This window comes from Myodes glareolus, chromosome 8, assembly GCF_982192425.1.
Source record: "Myodes glareolus chromosome 8, mMyoGla1.1, whole genome shotgun sequence".
Lineage (NCBI taxonomy): Eukaryota > Metazoa > Chordata > Mammalia > Rodentia > Cricetidae > Myodes > Myodes glareolus.
Window position 1 is genome coordinate 60,698,058 of NC_142033.1, and position 26,617 is coordinate 60,724,674.

The window sequence follows — 26,617 nt, forward strand, 5'->3', positions numbered from 1 at the left end:
GAAGGGCACCACCGTCATCCTACATAATACAGCTCACAGCAAATGTGACACACAGGACCCGTTTCCACCCTTAGGGGTCCCTGCAAGCCTGCAAGGCCGGTTTCATAAACAAGATTGCTAGGACAGGAAATAGGAACACGGATGTGGAGGGAGAGCTGGGGGCTGTGGTTGCCACTCAGATTCAAGACTCCCTCCCTTTTTTCTTTCTGCTAGGCAGCCTTCTCAGAAGGAGATTAATCTGACAAACTTTTTTCCTTTTCAAGTCACGAGGATAATTGCTCAGAACTTTATTTCCTTCATGGTTTCTGCAAATGGATTTTGTGCTGGTTCTTTTTCCCCCTTAAGCATTTGACTTTGCTGAGGAGCACATGAAGAAGGCTATTACTGTCAGCATATGTCACTGGGGATGTAAGGGGCTGTAGAGGAAGAGAGAAATTTCCCTGAAGAGTGCACAAAAAAACTAAATGGTTCTCTACCACATCACAGAGCTGGCAACTGAAATTCTTCGACCCTGCTTCCGTTCCCCTTATGTTGTTGGATACATTTCTTTAGCTTTGAAACCTGAAACAGAAGACAAGAGACTCTGGTAATGAAACAAAGCCTCTTGAATATGGTCATTAACCTGGGACTCACTTCTCCTGGGCCAGTTAGACACCTTTAAACAGGCTGCTGCAAAAGCCATCACTAGTTAGCAGCTTGCTTGGTTCTAGAAAAAGGTGGGCCAGTTGACAGCATTCTGTGGTTTCTTCTAATAAAGAAGTTATCTATATACATCTCTATACTACCTCTGTAGTGTGGCTTTCCTTAGCCAGGTGATTGACCTGCCTGAGTGGATTAATTCTTAAAGGAGTTAATCTACCTAGAGGCAGCTTCCATTCTGTTGGCTGATAGATAACAGCTTTCCCCTAAGGGGCCTCTAATGCCGCTGCAGCAGGATGAACCTTAATTAAGCACACATTTATCCGGGAAAGCCTAAGCTAAGAATCAAGTGAATGTAAGTTGAATAACATTGGGATAGGAACTGGTCAGTTATAAAGCTCTGTTTCCATCTTGGACTTCATTAGAGTCTTAACAATAAATCCTTTTTTTTTTTCAGACTGGATGTGAGATTTATTACTGAACATGATTTGGTAGGGTACAGGAGAGCACCGTGAAAGCCCTCAGGAGTGTAGGGCTCGCCACTTGTCCAGGGGACCACGATTAGGAATATATTTGACCCCATAGTCATCAGGAATCAGTCGCTTCTCAGCAGCCATGTCTTCAAATTCATCTGCATTAAACTTAGTAAAGCCCCATTTCTTTGAGATGTGGATCTTCTGGCGGTCAGGGAACTTGAACTTGGCTCTACGAAGAGCCTCCATCACATGTTCCTTATTCTGCAGCTTAGTGTGGATGGACATGAAGACCTGGCCAATATGAACCCTGACCACTGTGCCCTGGGGCTTCCCAAAGGCACCACGCATACCTGTCTGGAGCCTACATTGGAGACAGCATTGAGATCAAAGACAGCATTGAGATCAAATTGTCTCCAAGGTCCCTTAGAGCAGCCCATACAGGTAACAGGCTGCATACACTACCAAGGAGGCTGCTGTTTGCAACCACTGCACACCAGGCCCCCATGGGGAAAGGGACAATAAATCCATTCTATAGAAGAAGAAAATGAAGGTGAGAGCAGTTAGGTGATACATGAATGAAGAAAAAAAAAGAAATAAAAAGGGAAAGGAACATGACTGCTCCAAGGTCTGGTAAAGGAGAAGGAAGCAGAGCAGAGCCAGAGGCAGGGACATCTGGGAGAAAAGAGTGGACGTGACCAGAATAAGCTGTGCTTTGTGAGAAGAGGGCAGAGGGAAGAGAAGGGAACCACGTGCCCAGCCAGGAGGTCCAGATGAGGCAAAAAGGCCAGGTAACCAAAATAACTGGATTATATAGGGAAGGCATCAGGGAGAAGGGCAGCCCAGCCCCTGAGCTGAAGAAGTTTAGGGTGGGGAGTGGGGTATACTAACCAGGAGGGCCCTGTAACAGGTAAGAACTGAGGGATGAAGGTAGAACATGGTGGCCACTGTCCGCCTTCATATGTTAAATAGGTGCTGCAGTCATTTGTCCCAGGTTTGAAACCTAACAAGTCTCATTCCCTAGCAACTGAGCCTGGATGGAAACACTGGCTCTGACACTGTCTTGTTCTTAGCATGAGACATATTCACAAACCTTCCAGAGAAAAGGGAGCCTCAGTTCTCTTGGGATTAGGGAAAGTGACTGGGACTTCCTCTGTTGGCTCTGACTAGGCTGGCAGAGGACCTTTCAGCAACACTTTGCCCACACGTCAGCTAGAAGAGAAGCGTGAGAACCAGACTACTTCCTCCCTGGAGTCAGTACTTCGTGCTCTCCTATCCACCCAGAGATTTCTACTTCAGAACCTGGAGATGCTCTTATTCTTCCTCAGCTCTTAGCAACTAGCCTTATATGTAGGAGCGCCCTGACAGAAATTTGGGGGTCACTTATCATCTGCAAATAATACTTTGACTTTTCCCTTTCCAATTTAGATCCCCTTGATTTCCTCCAGTTGGCTCATTGCTCTAGCTAGAACTTCAAGGACTATATTGAATAGATATATGGAGAGAGTGGACAGCCTTGTCTTCTTCCTGATTGTAATGAAATTGTTTTGAGTTTCTCTTCCTTTAATTGATGTTGCCTATAGACTTGCTATAGATTGCTTTTATTATGGTTACGTATGTCCCTTGTATCCCTAATCTTTCCAGGACTTTTATCATGAAGAGGTGTTGGATGCTGTAAAAGACCCTGTCTAATGAACTGGATCATGTGGTCTCTTCCTTTCAGTTTGTTTAGATGATGGATTTACTGATTTTCATATATTAAACCATCCCTGCATCTCTGGGATGAAGCCTGCTTGATCATGGTGGATGACCTTTATGATGTGTTCTTGGATGCAGTTTGTCAGTATTTTATTATTTTTTTTTCATCTACGCCGATAAGAGTAATTGGTCTGTAATTCTCTGTTGCCCTGGGTGTTCTCCCACAGAACTGAGGAATGAGATTTGGGGATTAGGTCTAGAGGAACAGAGAGGGAGGAGAAGGTCCTGGATTTCTAGCAGGTGTGGCCTGTGGTTAAGCAGGGGGCCTGCTGGAGTTGGAGACTGGGATATGGGACAAGTTGGGGGGAGGAGAGTTGGGGGGGAGACTGTCTGTGGGATCCACAGGAGACTGGGATATGGGACAAGTTGGGGGAGGAGAGTTGGGGGGATAGTCTGTGGGATACACAGGAGACTGGGGAGGGGGAAGACTGCAGCTGGTGTCCTGTTGCAGGGCTAGAGATGAGGCTGGGGGATGGATCTTTGTCCGTTTTATTTTTAACTTCATATACCTGAGTGTTAAGAACACATCAGTATGCTCCAGGTACAGCTTCATGTTTTGAAAACAGCTGTTTAGTTCTTCTTTATGCAGGAAGCTTCAATATGTTCAGTCCTTTGCCTCTGATGGATCCAGACTATAAAAACACTTTTCAGTGTCGCGATAGAGGATATAATACACTGTCTATGCAGTAGATAAACAAGCTCATTGACAACCAGCTGCCTGAGTTCTTACTGACTGGATAATCCTGGACAGACATTTGTCAATGTTTACTTTAACTTTCCCATCTATAAAATGAGGTTGATGTCACCATCTACCTCGGAGGGGTTTGTGACAGCCAAATGAATTAGCATATTCCAGTACTGGAAACAGCACTTAACATACGTGAATAATTCTTCACGCTATAGAACTTGCTCATTCTCAGGATAATGTTTGACTTTGATAGATAGCACCCTGCACTTTCCCAGTGATGCTGGTCCAGTGCACACTACAACTACCAGCTTGTGTACATGTCTTTATCAACACACCTTGCCAATGTGATGATTTCTAGCACCTTCAGAACATTGCCAGTCGGAGTTTGGGAATTTAGTTCAAACATCTGCATTGACAGCCCAGCAAGAAACTTTGCCAAGGTCTAGATTTCATGTGCCTAGCACCACAACAACATGCCGTCGTACAGCCCAACCTACAACAGCATGAATGATACGGGGGACAGGATGCTTAAAGGAGCCTTAGAAGAGCTGTTTTGATGGTGGCACATGGACACTAAAGCAGAGTGCTAAATGCCAGCCTCCCCGGCGATGTGCTTGCTGGACTGGGGGCTATAAATTTAAGAGTCAGGGTTTTAAACTTAGGCTGTTGGTTGTCCTGCCAAAGTGGCTTAGTGAGTCAAGAGTGATAAAAATAACACTGTGAATTGAGAGCAGAATTTCCACGTCCTAAGCAAGCAGAGAAGGCTGCCAGGCCTGGGTGTGGCTCTGGGGTGTGTCCCCTCCAAAGTTAGCTAGGGTCTGACTAAACCTTTGTCCTTATTCAGGCCTGGGTGTGGCTCTGGGATGTGTCCCCACCAAAGTCAGCGAAGGTCCAGCTGAATCTTTTCCCTTATTCCTCTATCCAGTATTGTGATTCTCTTGGGCCTATGGTGTCATTCACTGGTTTTTATAAAGCCAGTCCAGTCTTCAGAATTTTGAAAAGAAACATTATTCTGGAAGACTCTTGATACAAAGATACCAAACTTGGGACAAAAAGGAGAAGAGGTTTTTATAGCAGCCCCTGCCTCAGTTCTCTACGGAAGGAAAAGAGAGCAGCTGGGACAGCTGTTAGTGAACTCGTCCCGTCCCCGAGAGTGTGTGGGCCTCTTCACTGTACAAGACTTGAAGCTGGATGAAGACAGATATCTGCTTAGAGAATACCATGGTGTGTGGTATCATGTGACAACAGTACCAGAAAGGTGGGCAGGCGTACAGCCCTTAGGAGAGGGAACTCTGTGGGAGGCTGAGAAAAGAACAGCATGTGCTGACACAGCATGCTCTCAGCAGAAAGAGTTATTCCAGGAGAAAGCACAAGATGAGATTCTCAAGGGCTGTGGGAAGGGAGAAAGGGGTCCCCTAGGCCTGAGAAGCATCTTTTGTTCATTGGAAGCCCTGTGTGACTTGCTGGACACGTACCTGAAAGGTTATGTGAATCTAAGCCATAAGCTACCCGGGAGGAAAGCAGCTGGGAAGTCTCAAGTGCCCTCGGGCTGTGAGGGGCTGGCACTGTCCTTCTGGTGTTAGCTGAGGGGTCTAGTCTTGTTCAATAGGAACAAGGCGGGATGATTTCACTTGTTGGAGAGATTCCTGGCATCAGCGGAGACTCTCTGGAACCTGAGAACACAACCCGAGGCGAGTCGGCCGCTCCCATCTGGGACTGAGCTGAAGGTTCTGCCTGCTGTACCTCAGGCCTGCTCAGGACTTCAGACAAGTGTGAATACCACTGCAAGATCAGTTCCCACGTATATCATGACAGTAAACACAGAGAGAGCCCTGATTTGGTGTCCAGAGGCCCTACAGCAACCTCCAGGCAATGCTACTATTCTCTTCATATTATGCATGGAAAATTGAGGCCCTACGTTACTCCTTTAACAGAAGCCATTAAACATTCTATAAATGTAAGGTGACTTTAGAGTATCTATTACGGCCATTTCAGGAAAAGACCATTACATTAGGGCCTCTATTTTAAGATGAGCAAAGTGCTACCTTGGAAAGATTGTCAACTGAACTTTAAAATGACCTTGAATGTTCCTGTCCAGGAGATTTCCTGGGAGTGAGTTTTTCTTTAAAATAGAAAAAAAAATAAGAAAAGAGAAAGAAAACCTCTAAATGAGGTTAAGTAACTGAAAGATTTTAAAATAACCACCCTTGCTTGACACGAAGCTCTTTGGTGGATATTTCGGTGGAGAGGCAGAGTTGTTTATTGTGCTGTGTGTGCTATTTATATTCTGGTCCCTGTAGCAGTGGAGAGAGCCCTGGGCTAAACCTGAGAACCCAAATGGAGAGCCTAAGAGAGATTCAGGGGTAAGTAACATATGATACCCTCAGTCCCAGAATCCAGAGTAGACACTCCTGCCGCGAGGGTGCTTGCTAGGATGACAAGCTCCTAACAACCACAGTGAGAGTCTATTCTGGTTGGAGTTCACAAAAGTGCGCAGCCAAAACAGCTGTACCCCAGCTGCAGCTCAGAGATGTGTAGTATTCCAATAGTGTCTCTAGGCTGGGAGTGCCCATTCAGCCTCCCCCTTGGTGCTCCCCACAAGACAATTCGTTTGTATAATGTTCACATGTTATCCTTGCACCTTTAAAAATGGTTTTGTGTTTATGTATGTGTACCTGGCACCTGCAGAGTCCAGAGGAGAGTGTCAGATTCCCTGGAAATGGAGCAACAAATGGTTGTGAGCCACCACGTGGGTGCTAGGAATCAAACCTGGGTCCTCTGAAAGAGCAACCTGTGCTCTTAACAGCCGAAGCACCTCCCACGTCCACCCCCAGCAACTCTGAATGAGGTGTTTGACTTAAACACCAGGTGCATGAGGTCAGGTGAAAGAAGAGGATTTCTCGTGGTTTGTTGGAATTGCCAAGCTATGTGCCCTTCCCCATGGCGACCACATGCTTGTGGGAATAGCAATTGTGTCTTCTTAGTTATTCTTCCAGCACCTAATGTACCTAAAATAGCTGATGTGCAACACCTTTCAGTTTGTCAGGGCCCCACAGTGAGGCGACACCTGTCAGGGTCCAGCCTCAGTGGGGTTCACATGTTCTAGGGTAGGAGCGTGTCGGTTAGAAATTTTAAGCAGATACAAAAGAAAAAGACAGAGACACAGAATAGAGCTGGGAGGGCAACCCAGTGAATACTGAATCCACCCAGTGTTTATTTCTTATGGTCTTTAAATACCCCAATCCAAAAGAGGGAAAGAAAACAAAAGACCTTTTTTTCCGGTTACAAGGAACAAGTGATTACTATCTTAATACCCAAAATACCAAGTAACCACACCCTAGATCAAGACATCTTTGCTAGTCCTCACACTTGTAGTCAAACTTGTTTTCAATAGCCTTGAAGAAGCAATAGTAGGCCCAAACTCTCTGACCTTTAGTCAAGGTGGAACAGATCCACTTCTGTGGTTCCCACAAAGGTTGAATGAATGGAAGAGAGGGTGTCATTCTTTAGTCCCAATAATTAAAAGGTTAGATTAGGAAAATCCTAAAACAAACCTTTGTTTCAGAAGAACTCTGGGGTCTTTTTGTTTGTTTGTTTTTTTGAAATCACTGGTGTTGGAAGCATGGTCTTTTCTTTCTTTGAGAAAAATTTTGCTAGTCTTGTTATGTTACTGCAATGAATACCTTAGGTGTCTTTATGGCCTTGTAAAGAGTTTTTTCTAGCCCCAGTTTTGGGGTGTGACCAGCCCTGGTAAGAGTCTTTGATAGAGGGCCTAGGCATATGCAGAAACAAGAGCTTCCCCATGAAGCAGGATTCAAGAGAGAAACACAGTTTGGGGCCTGTGTAATGTCCCGCACTCGGTCTCACCAGCAAGAACCACGCGGAACACTAGGATCCTTCTGCAGAAATAGCTTTAATACTTCTTGGGAGAGAGAGTATCAGCCAACATGGGGACCCAGATATGAAGGAAGCCATCCCTTATATATGATACAGTCCTAGCTTCGGACGTGTCGCTCTTGGATTGGTCAACTGTCCATTATCCCAGACGATGCCTCAGGAGTAGGCGGGGACAGCAGTGGTGGAAAGTTACCAACACGTGTGCGCTTTCTTGCTCACCTGGCGGTGAAGCCGGATGTCAGCGCCATCTTGATGATGGAGAATGTGGCTGTGGCCCTCTACAGTGTAACAATGTGCTCTTTCCAAAACTCACTTCATGAGACCAACATTCCCTTCTGAGAGTAGGATCTCAGTGGCCTAGAACTTCTCCCTGAGTCCCATGAGTTTCTATGCCCCTAATTGTGGACAATCTTCCAACATAGCAACTCTTAGGGGCAAACCACACCCAAACAGCAGAAATTTCTGTCACCTGTGTTCAGGAAAATGGACACCAATGAATAGAAACAGAAAAAACTACTGAATTTACTTCCACATTCAATGAGAAAACTAAGCAACCTTCATCTCTCAGGTTAGTCTGTTTTGTATAGTAAGTTTAATGATTTTTTTTTTTAAAAAATGCTGCAGGATCCCCGGCAGCAATAGGCAACAGAAATGCTGTAGGTCCCAAATGGTGGTAGCAGGCCATGTGGCGGCAGACAGCAGGCCCTGGGAGCAGCCAGTCCCAGGCAGAGATGGCTGCTGGTCCCCGAGCCGTGGCTGGTCCCAGGCAGGGAGACACATGGCAGGCGGGCAGGAGACAGAGACGTGGATAGAAACGACATGCAGAGTGAGGTTGAATATTTATTCATGGGATTATGGAGGGGGGAGGGAGGTGGGAGAGAGAGAGAGAGAGAGAGAGAGAGAGAGAGAGAGAGAGAGAGAGAGAAGAGAAAGAGACAGAGAAGGGGGGAAGCAGAGAAGTGGGGAGAGAGGCAGAAGCGAAGCTGCCTCTCCAAGAGGAAGATGGAAAAGAGAGTGAGCTCAGGCCAGAAGCTGAAGATCAGCCTGCCTCAGGGGATGGGGGAGGGAGTGGGCGTGGCTTGTCTCTTAAAGAGACAGAACAACCATTACAGTAAGAATATGTGTCATGTACTGTACATGACGGCTGACTATAGGTACTATCTCGTATAGCAAACAGATCTCCAGGTGACAGTCCTGCCTGAATGGAGTTCTCCGCTTCTATCTCACCACCACAGCCTCAGGAAATCATTATTTCACTGTCTACCGACTTCACCATGTTTTATTTCCCTAATAAGTGGAGTGATACACTATTTGCTTTTCTACAGCATCCATGTCCATGTGACATTTAATGCATCAGGACTAGATGAGACTCTAAGGCAACAAACAATAGTGAAGTCCAAGGACTCAAGTCTGGGGCAGAAAAGGGGGCCTTAGCAGACTGGGAAAGGGCAGCAGAAGTGGGACAGAGAAAGCCCAAGAAAGAATTACAGTTCACTGGCCTGCACTAACAAACAGCACACATCAGGTTTTGACTGGCAATAGGCAAACTCTTGCATGAAAGAAGCAAGGAGGGGGTGTTTTAGTTAGGGTTTCTATTGCTACGATGAACTGCCATGACCAAAAAGCCAGTTGGGGAGGAAAGGGCTTATTCAGCTTGCACTTCCACATTGCTGGTCATCACTGAAGGAAGTCAGGACAAAAACTCAAACAGGGCAGGATTCTGGAGGCAGGAGTGATGCAGAGGCCATGGAGGATGCTGTTTACTGACTTGCTCCCCATAGATTGTTCGCCCTGCTTTTTTATAGAACTCAGAACCACAAGCATGGGGACAGCACCACCCACCATGGGCTGGACCCTCCCACATTGATCACTAAGAAAATGCTTTTCAGCTGGATTTCCTGGAGGCATTTCCTCAACTGAAGCTCCTTCCTCTCTGATGAGTCTAGCTTGTGTTGCTGATTACAGAAAATCAGTCAATACAGTTGGTTATCTCAAAGTCTTCTGAGAGATCCAGTTAGCTAAGCCTTGAGAACTGACAGTGTCTTTTCCTCGTAAAAGTGAACATTACCTTACATGGTAAACTTTAATAGACATTGCAGTACATGAAAACACAGAAGGCGTTTCATTCCTGGTCAGGTTGGGCATGGGAGCCCAAGGACCAGCCTTCCAGGTCACACTACTTCTTGCTAGCCAAAGCTCCTTACATCTAGGATCTCAAGAACAGTTCGAAAAACACAGATGCAAACCAACACATTTGTCTACATTAAAAAATAAGAAGAAGAAATATGTTCGAAAAAGAAGGACCTTGACTCAAGGCCATGTAACTAGCTCGTGGGGAAAAAAATTCAGGTTGCAACTTAAAACCATTTGCTGAAAGTTGAGAATAAATCTGTCCCTACTTATCTTATGCCTCTGCTTTTTCAGGAGCCGCAGTTTTCATGATAAACGAAGAAGGGAAAAGAATCTTTGCCCTCTTACATTTCTATAGAAAGGAGAGAGGGATAACAAGAACAAAAACAATTGGTTAATGACTCTGAGGCCTCACTGCTAGGAATCATCTCTACACTCTTCCCATCCGTCACTTGTCAGGTTCCATGTTTCCTCACTTGCATAGTGAGAGGGAGCATGCTACAGTCTAGGGTATGAGTATAGCAATAATGATGACTACAGTTATCTTTATTGACCACTGACTGACTTCCAGAACTGCCCTCTGCCCTTCCCTCTGCTTCCCTGGGTCAGGCTCAGCAAGGGCCATCTATGTGGCACACTTGGGGCTGTCTTAGAAGGTGATAAGTTCAGGTCTAGCGTGGGAAGGCTCCATTGCATATCCCATTGCAGAATTCACTGATGATGGGAATTCAAGATACTCTTTCTTGGATTTGTTTTACAACTGTGTGAATTAACTTGGTTACTGAAAATTAGGAAGGACACAAGTGTCAGAACCCACACTAACCACACACTTGGCTTTGTTCTAGGTACTTCACCATCCCAACCTTACGTCTGCCAGAGAGGTGCCCAGTGGGTCTCTGTAGGCCCTTTCTCCCCTGATTTCTGGTTGTAACAAGCCAGGTGAAATCCAGAAACTTCTGTTAGTCTCATCAGTCACTGTTTGTGCCTTAGGATCCGTGCTCGAAGCAACAGGATCCTCCTCTGGCACTGCCCAGAGAAGAGGGCCCGGAGAAGCCGACAGCGGAAGAAGGAAGCAGCAGCGATGAAGAAGAAAGGTACGGGCAGCTGGGCAGCCTTCTGCATGTGCCAAGCGTGAAGACTCAGACTGGAGGGTTTGCTTGTTCATCCCTTCTGTCCTTGAGTGCTCACTGCTGACTTGACCTGGTGCTCAGAGAGAGAACAGTTATGTCTTACATGTTCTTCTACACTGCTATGGCTTTCCATAAACGGCCTTATTTAACTTTCATGCCAACATAGAGAACACTTTATAAAGAACCTGAAGCTCAAAGAGATTAATAATTCTGCCCAAGAGTCAAGCCTAGATGGGTTACAGACTTTTCTTCTATTGTCGGGGAAGAAAGGGGAACTCTGTTGCCAGAGGAAACCCCCATGTATTCCACCTGTATGAGCTGCTGCTACTTTATTAGCCACCCTCAAGATAGATGGTGTTTGCCTCATAGTGAGCTACCTTTGTGTTTGGCTTGGCCATGCTTTGATGGGTTCATATACCTTTGGCCCCTAGCTGAGGATGGGGTGTTAGGGCTCTGCCTTACTAGTTTCTTACTCATGCCTCTTCATGCTGGGACCCAGGCTGAAGAAATAATCCCCTAATTAGGGCATATTGTTGTCATGGTTACATGACAGTATGATCGTATTGTATTTTTATACATGCATATCTTTTAAAAATAAAAATAAAATTTTTATTTTATATGTATGAATATTTGCCTGCATGCATGTATGCATACCTGTAGAGGCCAGTATAGGATGTCAGACCTCATAAAACTGGAGTTGTAGACATTTGTGAGCCACCATGTGGGTGCTGGAAACTAAAACCAGGTCCTCTGCAAGAATAGCAGGTGCTCCTAACCACTGAGCAACCTCTCCAGTCCAGTACATACATATCTTATGCCTATGTGTCTAGACCGTCTTTTCTCTGCAAAGCAGAAGCCCTGGCCTCATGCCTTTCTCCACAGGGGCTTTTTACCCCTGACCTCTAGTCCCCTGGTCTAATGTTCTTGCCATGAGAAATTGAAGGCTTCCGTGTGACATCCCTTCGCGCTGTTCAACAAGGCAAACACTTAGCATCCCAATTTAAGCATTGCCATTTCTCAGCAAGCTCCAGAGTTCAGAGTGGGAAAATATCTCTCTGAAAGACATTTGTCAGCATCTTTTCTGAGAGGCTTCTTCTCTATCTGAGCTTTGGACCAGCTTTTCAATAGGGAGAAGCCTAGTAATTATCACCTCCCGGTTTAAACCTGGGATAGCCGGTAAAAATTATAAGTATGCTTGGGAAGTGTGAAAAGCTGGACAAAAAAGGTTTGTTTTTCCTTTTTTTCATATATAGGAAAAAATTATGAAATATAGATAAAGAGACCTATTTTTGGACCTTTCCAGCTCCCTCAGAAGAACTCTAAGCTCACAGTCTCTTATTTGTTAAGCATTCGCTAAGATCAGGTAGTTCCTATAGAAACTTGTACAGTAAAACTTAGAACTTAAATTAGGTTGCTTTTTACTCCTCTAGGAGCTCCCTCCTCCATTATAGGAGCAGTTGAAACACCTACAACATCTAATCATTATATCATCTCTTCAAAGGATTGGAGAGCCCCTCAGGGAAGGACGTGACCTACAACCTCCTCAGTGCTCTGTGCTGAAGAAGGCAGTGGAGACTGGACATCAACCAAAGCCAAATGTCAAACTACAAACCCAGGTAGGACAGCTCTGGATAGCATATGCCTCACCCATCCCAGAGTGCAACTGTGCCTCCTCCTACAGGCAGCCTTGGAAAGCACACAGGGCCAGTTTCCATCTGGGGAGGGTGTTATAGGTCCAGGGCAAAGCAGACTTCATGGTTTTGCTTATTCATTAGAAACTTCCAGTGTTAAACATGCACATAAATAAAAATAAATACATCTTTTTAAATAGAGGACTATAAGATGGCTCAGCTGTTAAGGATATTGGTTACTATTCCAGAAGACACTTGTTTGATTCCCAGCACCCATATGACTAACAACAGCCTATAACTCCAGTTCTAGGGGATCCATTGCCTTCTTCTGGACTCCTCAGACACTACATATATGGTGCACATACATGCATGCAGGGGAATTGACTATACACATAAAATAAAGATAAATTTAAAAATAATAAAAAATCTTTAAAATATTTTAATATTTGTTTTATGTGTATGAGCATTTTTGCCTGCATGAATTTCCTCTGTGCACTATGTGTGTGCAGTACCCATAGGAGTCAGAAGAGGGCGGCAGATCCTCTGACACTGGAAGTATAGATGGCTGTGCATTTGGGTGCTGGGAATCAAACCTGAGTGTCTGGAGGGCAACCAGTGCTCTTGACTGCTGAGCTATCTCTGCAGCCCCCCAAAAATTTTAAATAGAATGACTATATGATCCAGAAACCTCACTATTGAGCGAGATTCCAAAAGATGGAAAAACAGCACATCAACAAGATGTGTGCATTCCTCGCTGCAAAATTATTCAGTCACCAAGATAGAAATTGTGGTGGTTTGAAAGAAAAAAAAAAAACAACTTTCAGTACTCATGAGCACCTGTGCTGAGCCACAGGGATCTATCAATGAAGAAATCAGACAAAAGTCATTGTATTTTGTACATAGGAGGTATATACATATGCATCAAAGGCCAAGCAGACTGTTTCCTGGATTTCTGTATTTGTAGATTCAGCCAACTTCAGGTTGAATATGTTTCGTGAAAAGTCTATCTGTGCTGAATGTGTGCATACCTTTTTACTGTCATAATTTTCCTAAACAAAGCAGCGTGATGACTGTAAATATAGCATTTGGTATTATAAGTAATGCAGGAAGGCTTTAATACATGAAGGTGTGTGTGTGAGAGAGAAAGACAGACAGACAGACAGACAGACACTACCCTGTTCCTCTGCAGCTACAGAGAGGCAACTGTATTTTCTACATTACAGAAGAGGAACAACAACCGAATCCAGCAGCCAGAAGAAAGAGGGATCACATGCTTTATGTGGGCATTTATAGTATAAGAGGCCATGCCTAATTGGGGGAGGGGGGTAACTTAAAGGCTACTGGCTGGTTCCTACAGCACCTCCCCCTTTTGTTTAAATAAGAGAATTCTAAGCCTAATGCAAAATTATATACAATAAGAACTACTATCAGGTCTAAAAATTAGAATTAAACCAACATAACCAATATTAAACAAGAAACATGTGGTAAATGTTTCAATAATTATCCTATCCTAAGGAGCTTAAGTCTTGTATTATAAATAACTTGGTGAAGTCATAAGAGGAAAGTAACTACAATTATCTAGTCTTCAACCCCATCGAAGACTCGAGAAGGGAAATAATATTACTTGAGTAGGCAGGAAGTGCAATCAAGCAACTTCAAAAATATGTAAAAAATGACAGAGACAACTGGCTATCTGGGCAATCACCCAAAGTCTAGTTTGAAACATTGGAGCAACCAACTTTGGCTAAGGCCTAGAGTAACTGGAAGACCATTTTCAAAGGCAGGAGATTTTTCAAAACTGTCTTACCCTGCTTGGCAAGATTTGACAGTCTTTTTTTTTCCCCTTGTATCCTGCTTGTCCTGGCCGGACATCATGGATTTTGTGAGTGGTTGATGCATAGGCAGTTCCTTGCCCAAAAGCCAGTTTTGCCAAGAAGAAAACAAGCTCCAAGTGCTGCCAGGAGCAATTGTGTCTCACTGTCATGAAAAGTCCTAAATTCTTAAACATTTTAAATGCCATATTCTGTTAGTCTTTAAGAGGTTTGAAGAATAATTATCCATCTGAAATATATCTTTGTACACCTAAAAGAATCCTAACTAACATGACTACAAGCTTGACTATTATAGATGACTATCTGTTAACTTATATTTCTTAATTATACATTACATTTTTAAATGAGCTGGGCAAATACAATATCTTAATCAAGACCAAAAATACATATACACAGTATAACGAAATTGTCTTTAAATTTGTATCAATAAACCAAGATCCATACCAATGCAAGCCTCTATAGCATATCCCCCTTTAAATGTAAATAAACATTTATAGACAATATTTGGGAATATGGGCAAAGTTCTCTCCAAACTGCTTCCTGCTGTTTGTTGAGCAAAGTAATTTTAAGGGGTGTTCACAGTGACCTTTCTGGGAGTCTTGGTCCATCAAACCACATTAGTCTGGAAAGATTCCACAGATTGTCATCCTCTGTGGAAACAAAAGAAGAACCTCTTTTCTAAAGCAATATATCCTTAGACCCAAATTTTAAAGACAAGATGCCTTTAAAGTGTGCATGTTGATTACTTAGCTCCTTCACAGTCAAAAAATTCAAAGAAAACACAATAATATACATAATCCAGACTCTCATCTTTACATGGCTTATCATTTTTTACTCTATTTTTTAATATTTATTTTATTATCTTTACTCCTTTAATCTATGGCTGTCTGTACACTGTCCCTTTAAAGGCTTTGTTTTTTTTTAAACCATTTACTTCCTTTTATGACTCTCTATACTCTTTATCTTCTGTCTCCCAAGCCTACATACATTTTTTTTAAACACACTATGACCCATTTAGAGGTCTTTTATGTCTGAATCTGTCCTTATTGTGTATCTGTAATCCTTTTTTGACCAGAGCCCCCTTTTTTAATGCTAAGTGAGTGTGGATAGGGCCAACAGGGCCCTGCCTGCTTGCTCCACCCATCCCAGCATGGTGGAGGCCTCTGCAAGTCACACACAGGGCCCCAGTTCCAAGTATGCAGTGGGTCTATGTTGAGTCATTAAGCAGTTTGTAATATGCTGCTCACAGACCCCAGAAAAAAAGGAACAAACAAAACAAAACAGAAACAACAATAACAAAACAGAGTCAATGTCTTCAATGTCCTCCGATTATTCTTCTATATCTTCTCCCAAGTTCACCTGCAATCTATAAGAACAGCCCAGCTCACAGGATACTAGGTCTGTCAGTTGCTCATCTCTAGCCTGTGTGTTTGCCTGGACATTTTTCCTTGGGGATACAGCCCTCTCAGCCTTTTTAGAAGAAGTAAAGGAAGTTCCCTGTGCCTCCTCTGCAGCCACCCCCCCCACCCCCCCAAGAAAGGTTAACTCACCAGTATGGAAGGACTTCAAAGTATCCGGGCATTAGACAAAGAGAATTTGAAGTCCCACGAAGACAGAGGAAGAGGGTACTCTTCCAATCAAGGAGTAAAGGCACAAATTTTGGAGACTTTGGGATAGATTTAATAGGTCTTCATGGCTGGCTCAAGTTGGTATGGGGGTGGTTCCAAAATGAGACCAAAGAACTCAGGCTGGGAATATAGCTCAATGGTAGAACAGGGTTTGCATGTGGAAAGACTAAGGTTCAACCCCAGCATGACAAAAAACATAAGATCAAGGGATCAAATCCTAATTAAAAGCGAACTTTCCACTTAACAAAGTGTGGGAGTTCAGACAGGTAACTCAGTTCCTTTGCTCCTCAGTTCCCTCTTTACCAAATACAGGGAAGAGTACGCTATGCAGTGTGCCTAGATTAAAACATGGCCAAGAGCTCAGTTTCTAAAAGTTCTCCCCTTGTCAGTGAAGCTCCTGTTCTGCAGATATGCAGCTTCAGCTGTAGGGGACCGCATGGTGCTGAGCTCAGTGGCAACATTTGATCCACACGATTCATACCCACGGAGCTCAGCTCTAAGGGAACCGACCGCTACTGGAATGGGCTGCTGCAGTTCTGTGGGCAGGAACCATGAGAGCATAGAGCCATGAGATCTTCTATGTAGTGTGCAACATGGAGAGACGGGGTAGAAAGGGCTCCCATAGAGCCTAAGTGCTACACTGCAAAAGAGCATAGAGATTAGGGAATCCTCAGGCAGTTAACCCTCGGTACAGGACTCCGTGTGGTCCTCATTACAGAGCACTGCCATGCTAACACATGAAAACAACAAGAACAGATCCTTAAGGAAAACCACTTTACAGTTAGATATTTGCTTATGAATATATTTTTAAAATATATTAATTAAACTATAATTATATTCTTTTCCTCACTCCATCCTCTCCTATGTCCCATCATCCAACTCTTCCCAGGTTCCCTCTGTCCTCCTTTCAAATTGATTGCCTTTTTCCTTATTATTGCTACATATATGTGTGTCACATGCACACATGTACACACATACATAAATATAAATACATCCTGCTAAGTCCATTTTTGTTTGTGTATATATGACTTCAGGGCAGACCTCTCTGTCCTCTTTGTATTGGATTACCAAATATTGGACTTGTCCCTGAGAAAGCTGCTTCTCCTGACTCAACAGTGATTAGTTGTCTGGTGTTCTCTGACTATGGCTAGGACCCCGTGAGATTAGCATTAGCGTCTCTATTGACATTGTCATTGTTCAGGGCTTGTTTTGGCAGCCATTTCTAGGAGATACAGTCTCAGGGCAAACTTCCTGGCCCTCTGGCTCTTGAATCTTCCTTCTCCCTTTTCTGTGATGTTTCTTGAGCCTTAGAGATAGGAGTTTTATTGAAGATGTAGGCATTGGACTGCCCTTCCTACCAACCATTATCTCTGCATTCTGTCCAGTTGTGGTTTTCTGTAATGGTCTCCATATACTATTAAAGAAACTTCTTTGGTAGGGGGTGAGAGCTACACTTTCCTGTGGATTTAAGGATATATTTTAGAATGCAGTTAGGAATTATGCTGATACAATAAAGTGGCAGTAGTAGATTCTGTCTTAAGATTCATGACTTTAGAAGCCCTGGGTGTAAGCACCAATCATGATTTTTCTCCTGGTGAGTGACCTTAAGTCCAATTAAACAACTGTTGGTTGCTGTGGTGGTTTGAAAGAAAATGGCTCCCATGAGCCCATAGGGAGTGGCAGTATTAGGGGGTGTGGCCTTGTTGGAGGAAATGGTCACTAGGGGCAGGCTTTGAGGTCCCAGTGCAGGTCCAGATGTAGAATTCTCAGCTATCTCTTTAGCACCAAGTCTGGTTACATGCCGCCATGTTTTCTGCCATGGTGATAATGGACTAAGCTCTGAAACTGTATGCCAGCCCCAATTAAATGTTTTCCTTTAGAAGAGTTCCCACGGTCATGGTGTCTCTTCACAGCAATAGAACACTGACTAAGACAGTGACTATCAGGTGCCACTATTGAACCTTTAAGAATATATTGACATGCTGGTCAGTGTTGCAATCTTAATCTGATTGATTGTAATCCAATCAGCGAGGATTGGATTTTATTTTTATATCCATGTCCTTAATTTTAATAACCTGTAATCATCATACATATATCAAACCTTATATGACTTACTAGAATCTTCTATGATATACTTAAGCATTCTTATTTTGTCTTCATCTTTCTTCTTCCATTTTGGAAATATTCTGGTTTTTTTTTTCTCTTAGGATAAACCCTTACTCTGCCATATAAAAGATTTTTTTTCAAGAAAATTATCTTTTTAACTTTTATTATCAAAATATATCCTGATGTTTACAGTTTCTCTTAAATTTCTTTCTCTCATTCTTACTAATTACGTTTTATTTAATCTCCTTACTTAATATTATGAGACAAAACATATTTATCAATTTATTTTTATTTCCTTTTGTTTTTTGGAGACAGGATTTCCCTGTGTAGCCCTGGCTGTCCTGGAACTCAGAGACCTACCTGCCTCTGCCTCTGCCTCTGCCTCTGCCTCTGCCTCTGCCTCTGCCTCTGCCTCTGCCTCTGCCTCTGCCTCTGCCTCTGCCTCTGCCTCTGCCTCTGCCTCTGCTGTGCAGAGATTAAAGACTCGCCACCACACTAGGCTTTATTTACCAATTTATTAAAAGAACCGTTTAATCCAAATTACATTTTGGGCATAATGTAACAAATTAAGAACACCACACATTGTTCAACTATAAGGTTCCTTTTCATTTTAAGTCCTAAGCAGACAGCATGGCTTCATGGATTTGTAAAATGATTTCCTTTAAGCACTTTTTCTCTTTGTCTGTGCAGGACGTTACTTTCCATCAGGAGCTGTCCATGATTACAGCTTCTAGTGTCCTTGGACAGTGATCTTGTGTGAGCAAGACAAAGGCAGAAGATAAAATATACAGATTAACCCCACAATTGTAATTTGGGATACAAAAGACATATACTTCCTTCTAAACTTTGGGAGATCAAAAACAGCAACCCTCTTACCACAGATGAATACACATAGAGCATCTTGTGAGAACACACCCCCAAGGCACTGTTGCCAGAAACAGAGGCTTTGCTACCCATTCTAACAGTCAGAGCTCTGAAATAAACCAAATGGAGCGGGACAGAAAGATACTTTGCAATCAGAGGCATGGAATCAGGAATGAAAACAGAACAGAGCAGAACGAACCAAAACAAGGAAACCAAGCCAGAACATATAGCGATTCAATTTGTTAGTCAAGCGCTCCAGAGAGTGCCAGGAACAGAGGAGGGGAAAGTCCCCAGGTAAAAGTACTTGGCTACCGCTCTGGAGTTTCTCATCCTGGAACCGAACCCAAAGTCCCAGCCCAGCAGCAGTTGTGATTCCTTGTTAGCCAACTGACATGTCAGGGGGAGTCCAGATGTTGGGCTTGTAGAGTTGCCAGAACGCTAGTGTTTCTGTTACCGCTTACTAGAAGCCCTCAACCACAGATAGACTTGAATTTGAATCTTTCATTCTCGCTTTCTTCAGAAAGCCAGTAATCAAGGAAGGCAGCAGGCTAACATCCTAAAATCTCCCTTATGTCTCATCTCCAGCCAGCAGATCCCATGGGAGGAGGAGGCAGCGGCAGGAAACAGTCAGTCGTTCCAGAGCTCAGTCTTGCCTGTCCAGTCAGATGACAAGCCACGTTTCTGAGACCTGTGGTGTCTGTGCTGTTGTTGCTCCCGGAACTCTCCCCTCATTCTGTGGATGTCTGGGCTCAAGTACTCCCTGAGAGGCTGGGTCTAGTTAGTTTTTCCTAGTATCGACCTTACCTCTGAGCTGGTGAGGAGCAACTCAGAACAAGCAAACTTTTAACAGTGTGTATGCGCTAAGCTGTAGATAGCATGTATAGCCATGCTTCCATTCCATCAAACACAAATGTGTCCTTATAATACAGAGTATGAAAGTGCTCCATGCATCCCTTCTGCTCCCTATCAGGCATACAGTGTAGGTCATGGAAGTAGAAAGAAGGGAAGCAGCAGGCTAAAGAGAGGAGAAAGTGGACCTAAGACAGGGTAACGGACAGCATGTGACGTGAAATCTGCAAAGGGAACAACTTATTTGGAGGACAGGGGCCGGCAGAAGCATGTGTGAGCGAGGAATGCAGCAGAGAGGGGAAAACAGAACAAAACGAATCGGGAGATGTTTATGTACTTTACACACAATTAGGGTGTGTGATAACGCATGCCTATAATCCGTCTGGGACGTAAAGGCAGGAAGATTAGTGATTCAGGGTCATCTCAGCTACAAAGTGAGTTCTAGACCACAGTGAGCTACCTGGGATTCTGGCTCATAAGAGGATAAGAAATTAAAAGAAAAAATAGCAAAGTGTAATGAACAAACATACCATAATGAAACCCGTAACTCTATCTGCTAGCTAAAAGACACTCCAAAGCCGGTGGTGTGGTCAGGCCATTAGCGCAGCACAGTCTAGAGAGCCACAAGACAGTCCTGTTTCGTGTCTCATTGCTTCTGCTTCTGCCCACAGGCCACAGTGGAGCTCCTGAAGGCCTCTGGTCACAGCGTCCAGGCACACCTACTGGAGCTCCAGGCCCTTGAGGAGGAAGCCAGACAAGAGCTGCAAGAGGAACATGAGCAGACACAAGCCCAGCAGCCTCTGCTGCTTGGTAAATACCCCACGGCCCATCTGAGAGAGCCCAGTCACGTGTGCTCCACACATAGAAACCAGTGGCAAGCAGGGCACACAGGCAACAGCAACAATCCCAGCTCTATTTCCAAATCTATTAGACCTGGGGCGGGGGTGTGTAGGTGGAGTTTTTCCATCCTAGCAGCTGCTTCCAAATTACCACACTGGGGCTTATATTACTTATAATTGCTGATAGCTCAGACTTATTGCTAGGTAGCTCTTACAACTTAATCCATTTCTATTAATCTATATTTTGCCACGTGGCTCCTGACTTTACCTGTCCTCCAGCATGTCCTGCTCCCTCTGCAGCTGGCTGGTGTCTCTCAGACTCCACCCTTCTTCCTTTATACTTAGTTTGGCTTTCCTACCTAACTTCCTGCCTGGTTCCCTTGACAGCTTTTTATTAACCAATGAATGTAATAAATACTCATAGTGCACAGAATTATTATTCCACAGCAGGGGTGGGGGTTCTAGGCTGAATTTTCCTTTTCTAGAAAAATGGAGCTGTAACTGTCCCTACATCATAGGGCTATTATGTGGATTAAATGGGGTGCTAAATGTAACATGTCTAGCAAACAACATGAGTCCAGTAAACATAGTAGATACTAGTTACCACTCAGTAGAACTCAGATAGGAGCCTTCACGCAGGTTTCATTGGATTGCCTCAATTCTGTGGACTTCCATTCCAGTGGTATCTGCAAATTGGGGGGCTCAGGCCCCAGGCTCCACCTGTCTTTCTTCTGCCTGCCTCATGTTATCCCTAGCATGAAATTTATCTCTGGTTACATTACAATATCAAAACCCACTCTCAGTGTTCCAGAAGTTAGCAAGAGGCAGTTAAGATCTGTGGGATTAGACTGTCTAGATTTCAAGCTTAATTCCTACACTCACTAGTTGTGTGGCCTGGGAAGTCCACCATCTGTCCAGTGTTCACCTCACAGGGCTGTAGTGACTTTTGTGAGTCAGCTTCTCCTGGCCGATACCGGCTTTAGTCTGAACCCTGCTGGATGACAATCTTCTTTCCCTGTGAGCCAGCCAAAACCCTATGCCCCTGGCTAGGAGAACATGCGAATGGTTTGAAACGCTGACTTCTGCGCCACCACTTCACAGCGGTGTAGCTCAGGGCTGCTTACCCTTTCTGTTGCTTATAATAAAATGGAGCTGGGATGGCAGGGTGGAGGGACAGTACACACCATATAGGGTGGTGCAGGACACATCAAATGCCCCTTCTGCCATACTGTTGCTTCTGTGATTTGGGAATAAGTTTAGGAATGACCTCTCTGTTCTTCCGTCTAGAGTCCCTGAGGCAGGAGCTGGCAGAGCAGCGATCTGCCTGCTCTGAGCAGAAGACCCTGGAGGTGCTACAGAATGAGCAAAGGGCCCCGGGCCCCTTGGGGAAGTGGCAGTGTTCAGGGAACGACACAAACCACACCTTCACAGCAGAGGTCAGTGCCCGGCCCCTGCCCACACCATAGTCCTTCTAAGACAGCATTAAGCTCACAGAGAACAGCCCCATATGGATGGACTCTGGGAGCTAGATGTCTTCCCTGCTGGGAATGACAAGACCCTGTTCCCATTCCTCATCCCTGGAAACACTTGACAGCCTACAAGCTCCCAATTTTGAAAAACAGAAAGCAGATCTAAAGCAGTTGCAGGTTACTTATAGTTCCGATACCTATTCCTACCTCTTAGCCCTCCAGGTGGCTAGCTGATCTGGGTCATTCTTCCAATCTATGGGGGAAATAATATCTCAGAACACTCCAATATCTCAGAACACTCCCCAGACAAACTCCCTGTTTAGACATCACTAATCTCGTTCCCCGGACCCCAGGCAAATCTCCTTCATTTTACTGTTAAGGCTTTGCCCATCAGCCCCTTCCCTGCACATCCCTAATTTCTACTCCAGCTGGCATCATTTTGCAACAGTCTGAGCCCCAAGCTCTAGTTATTGGGGTAACACACAGCATAACTTTGTGGCTGTTAGTGGAATAAGCTATAGATGTCGCAATGCATCATGGAAAAACCTCCGCCGCCACTGGCTACAAACTGCATCTACTGCCCTGTTCTCTCTTGGTCTCCGGGCACCAGCACCTGCACCCGGCACCCTGCCCCTGCCTCCTTGTGAGACTCCCCCTGTTTGAGGTGGAGACAACTCCACACTAGGGTCTCCGTTCGCCCAGACCTTCCACACTCAGAGGAAACTGAATGTTGGCACAGCACAACGACCCTAGAACCTCGTGACTAATCGGACAGTGACCGCAGGGAAGTGGCAAGGGAGGCATGGCAGCTTAAAATGGGTGCAGTGTGTGGATTAGCTGATCTCTTATTAAACTCTCAGAGGGCCAGATTTGGCCAACACCCCAAACAAGAGACTGCATGGGAGCCCTTCATCAGGAACCTGATACAGCTTTGACAACAGCGCCTCCAAGTCCTGAGCTGGCCTTGGGTGCCTCCTGGGGGCTAAATAATTTTTCAAAAAGTCTCTACCTGCTGCCTTCTCCTCAGGATGTAGGTGTTACAGGGCCTCCTGGTTCTGTGCCCTGCACTGCAGAGAAAGGGCTCCTAGAGGAGAACGCGCAGCTCCAAGACGCTGTACTACGCCTGCGCGCAGAAGTGGAACAGCACCTGCAGGAGGCGCTGCAGCTGCGCGAGCAGCACCGGTGAGCCTGCAACCCAGCTTCCATTCTCTTTCTTCCCCCCACATTCCTCTCTCCTCTCTCCTCTCTTTTCCCTCTTCCCTCGGGCATTGCTTAGAACTTCTGAGGTCAGAAACAGTACATTCCTCTCCCCTCAAGATTTAGACCTAGAATCAGGCTGGGAAGAGACAATGAAATGGAATAGATTTTTTAAAAAAAGTGCCGTGCATTCCTGGGTTTTGTTTTATTTTTGTTTTGTTTTGCTTTTTTGAGACAGGGTTTCTCTGTAGCTTTGGCGCCTATCCTGAAACTAGCTCTTGTAGACCAGGCTGGCCTCGAACTCACAGAGATCCGCTTGCCTCTGCCTCCCAAGTGCTGGGATTAAAGGCCTTGCATTTTTAGCTAGCTATGGCTACATCTTTACAAAGGGGCAATACTATCATGGCTCAGTTATAAGGATGCAATAATTAAAATGCAAGGAGCTTGAATGCATGGAGGAAGCACCAGACTAGGTAAGTTTCCTGTTTTGTTGGAAGGTTTATAATATGAATCCAATGTCTTGAACAGGACTTCTTAAGGTATCTGCTTCTTTAGCAATAAGATTTGTCAGTTTGGTTTTGTCGAGGAATTTGTGTGCTTCATCTGTTTTTGATTGTCTCGCTCCAGAGCTAGTTATTTGTAGGCGGAGGCTGCCTGTTCATTCCCAGTTGCCCAGACCTGAAATAATCACCCAGAAACAAGGACTTCCCACATCAGTTATTCACAATTTTTCTTTTGTCATCTTAATACACAAAGGATACTCTTTCCTCTGATTATTTTTGCCTGTGTATTGTGAATCCTGCTGGGTCAGCTCTAAACTACTTTCTGCTTTGGTTGTACTTGGCTGTATAATGTTTAAAGCACTTCTTTATAGGAGAGAGGGGAGATGGCTCAGTGGTTCCTATAGCTTGCTCTACTGCACACTACAGGTGTGTAGGAAGACTGGGGTTTGTACCTTGGTCAACAATTGTGACTTTTCCTCTTGTGTATGACCTCAACCAAGTTTTGTTTTTTAAATTTTCCCAGGCCTCGGTTGCCCAGAGCATCAGGCATGGCAAAGCCCAGCATGAAGTGGTGGAGAAAATTAAGAGAAAGAAAAGAGATGCCGCGTGTAATGGCAATGCCTCTAATCCTAGCACTTAGGAGGCTGTGGGAGAGGAATCTTGAGTTCAATGCCGGCAGAAACTACGTAGCGAGACCTTTCCGATTCTACCCTGACTCCCCAGAAAGGATTCCATGCCAAGTATTTAGAACAAGATTAGGCACATAGCACTGACTTAAAAGGGGGGGTTGTTAAAATTAATAAAACTGAGCTTAAACCTGTGATCTGGGAATACAGATAGTGGTAGAACACTTTCCTACTAATGGAGAAGAACCTGCACTTTCACACACACACACACACACACACACACACACACACACACACACACACTTCATTGAACACTTTACTAAACTCATCCCCATCATCAGATTCAACGGAGCTGAGATGGAGCCTGAAGATTAGCCTCTGAATTAGAATTAGTTAAAATCTGCATTTCTGAAAATTCCCCAGGAGATGCTAGAGTTGGCAGGTGAAACTGTGGCACCGTTCCAAGACTGTGCCTCTCCCTTGCTGCTGTAACAGACAAAGGTGAGGGGGTTTCCAGAAGAGAGAATAGAGGAACTGGCCTCTGCCAGACAGAAGCATCTAAGTAAGACCAGCCAAAGAAAGCTGAACATGGCACATGCCTGTAATCTCAGCACTTGGAAGACTGAGGCAGAACTGCCAAGAGTTTGGGGCCAGCCTAGGCTACATGAGCTCCAGGCAATGTGAACTCCAGAGTAGGACCCTGTCTCAATCAATACAAAACAAGCAATGTGAGGGTGTCCCTTAGTGGGATGGCCCTAGGTACTGGTGTCCTGGGCAGAGATGCCTACACAAGAGAGAACCATGTTTACAAAGTCTCTCTGAGTTCCACCTCAGTTACAGAAAAGCTGAGGAAGGGCCTCGAACCTTGGATGCTGAAGAGAGTTTAGGTTGTCCTAGTGCCCACAGATGGAGAGGGGAGCTGACCACAGGACCCTCCCCACCCCATTCATTTACCTTATTGTGAAGTAACTCAACCTCCACCTAACTGAGGTCGTGGGGCTTCCCTCCCAGGTGAACCTGAGATATGAGTTCATCTAAGAAGAGCCAGGAGCCCATCTGGTTGAGATGGAGCACCATAGATCTAGAGATGCACCAAGTGGCCTTAGACAAGTCTTTTTTCAAGTGAAGAAAGCAATGATCCCTCAGCTGGGGGGACAAAAAAAAACCCATAAAAATGTGCATGTCCCTCCTGAGAGTGGAAGACTCCCTGGGACTCGGCTGCAGTCATTAGAATCCTCCTCTAGGTTAAGAGCAAGGATAGCTAATGGTTGGAAAGGGCTTTGCGCCATGTGCTATTCCAGATATGCATTAGTTCAATTTCTCTGTGCAATGACCCTGTAAGGTAAGTACCACATCACTTCCATCTAACAGAAGAGGGCACTGGGCCCAAGGTCACACAGTTAAAAATAATAGCAACAAACAAGAACTTTAGCAGCCTGGCCCTAACTATTACTCTTTTACCTACTCCACCCACCTTTCTGGAAACCCTGGATAGGGTGCTCCTGGGATTCAGAGTTCTAGGCCCAGCTGAGAGAATGCTGCCTCTGCCTCGGGAAGCGGGTGCAGGGGAAAGGAGTGTTTTCTGGGGCTCCCTCTGGGTCTCTTTTCCTTCTTCCAAGGAAGGCAACTCCTTTGATCAGGGTTCTCCTTTGCTGATGCTAGAGTGGGAAGGTATCCGTCTCATAAGGTGGCTGGATGTCACTTAGTTCAGGGCCTTTTAAACTAGGCCACCAAACAGAGAAATGAACCTTGGAAAGCAAGGGCTCAGGCTCAGCGCCTGGGTGACCCTGACTGTGCTCCCATCCTTCACAGGTTGCTGGAGGAGGACCAGAAAGCCCAGAGAGCCATGGAGGTGGAAGCACTCCGCCAAGAACACCGGAAGGAGATGCAGGCCATGGTGGCAGATTTCAGTGGTGCTCAGGCCCGGCTCCAGGCCAGGCTGGCGGCTCTGGAAGCCGAGTGAGCAAAGTCTTGGGCCCAGGTGGAGACGGAGTAGCAGGTTACCATTTGGGGAAGAAACCAACTCATCCTAGTGTCCCTAGGCTGTCATGGTTTTAAAACTTAGACATTCCCTGGATTCTAGAAGCTCTTCATTTCCAGGCAAATGAGGATGGTTGGTCATCCCTTATTTTATTTTTCTCACTTTTACTATTTATTTGAAAATTACATAAATGTGTTTTGATCATATTCATTCCCATCACGTATAATTTGTACTACCCACATATTCTTAAATATGTGACCATCCACTGGAGGAGCATGGGCAACCGACCTACCAGGGGCTGTACTCATAAAGGAAAATGACTCCCTATCCCACAGCTATTATTTGCCAATAGCACCTCAGCTAGGTGTGGGGCTTGG

The 26,617-nt window shown here is 44.8% G+C and overlaps 2 protein-coding genes and 1 non-coding gene across 4 annotated transcripts in view; 1 reads left to right on the top strand and 2 right to left on the bottom strand.

The window, feature by feature from the left end:
• Fam184b (family with sequence similarity 184 member B) overlaps positions 1-26,617 on the top strand; it is a 94,816-nt gene that overhangs the window by 60,291 nt on the left and 7,908 nt on the right. For both annotated transcript variants that reach the window (XM_085691916.2, XM_048461671.3), the window contains exons 7-12: positions 10,576-10,679; positions 12,217-12,331; positions 20,297-20,435; positions 21,752-21,900; positions 22,961-23,115; positions 26,072-26,218. In XM_085691916.2, the coding sequence (XP_085548042.2) occupies positions 10,576-10,679; positions 12,217-12,331; positions 20,297-20,435; positions 21,752-21,900; positions 22,961-23,115; positions 26,072-26,218 (809 nt within the window). The remainder of the gene's footprint in view (positions 1-10,575; positions 10,680-12,216; positions 12,332-20,296; positions 20,436-21,751; positions 21,901-22,960; positions 23,116-26,071; positions 26,219-26,617) is intronic.
• Positions 1,124-1,626, bottom strand: LOC148121174 (large ribosomal subunit protein uL16-like). The gene has a single exon (XM_087909046.1). It carries the CDS (start codon positions 1,461-1,463, stop codon positions 1,161-1,163), a length of 303 nt encoding a protein of 100 aa, XP_087765172.1. The 5' UTR covers positions 1,464-1,626; the 3' UTR covers positions 1,124-1,160.
• LOC148121175 (small nucleolar RNA SNORA70) lies at positions 1,521-1,650 on the bottom strand. Its single transcript, XR_015738652.1, has one exon. It is a non-coding gene; the product is annotated as a small nucleolar RNA SNORA70 (small nucleolar RNA).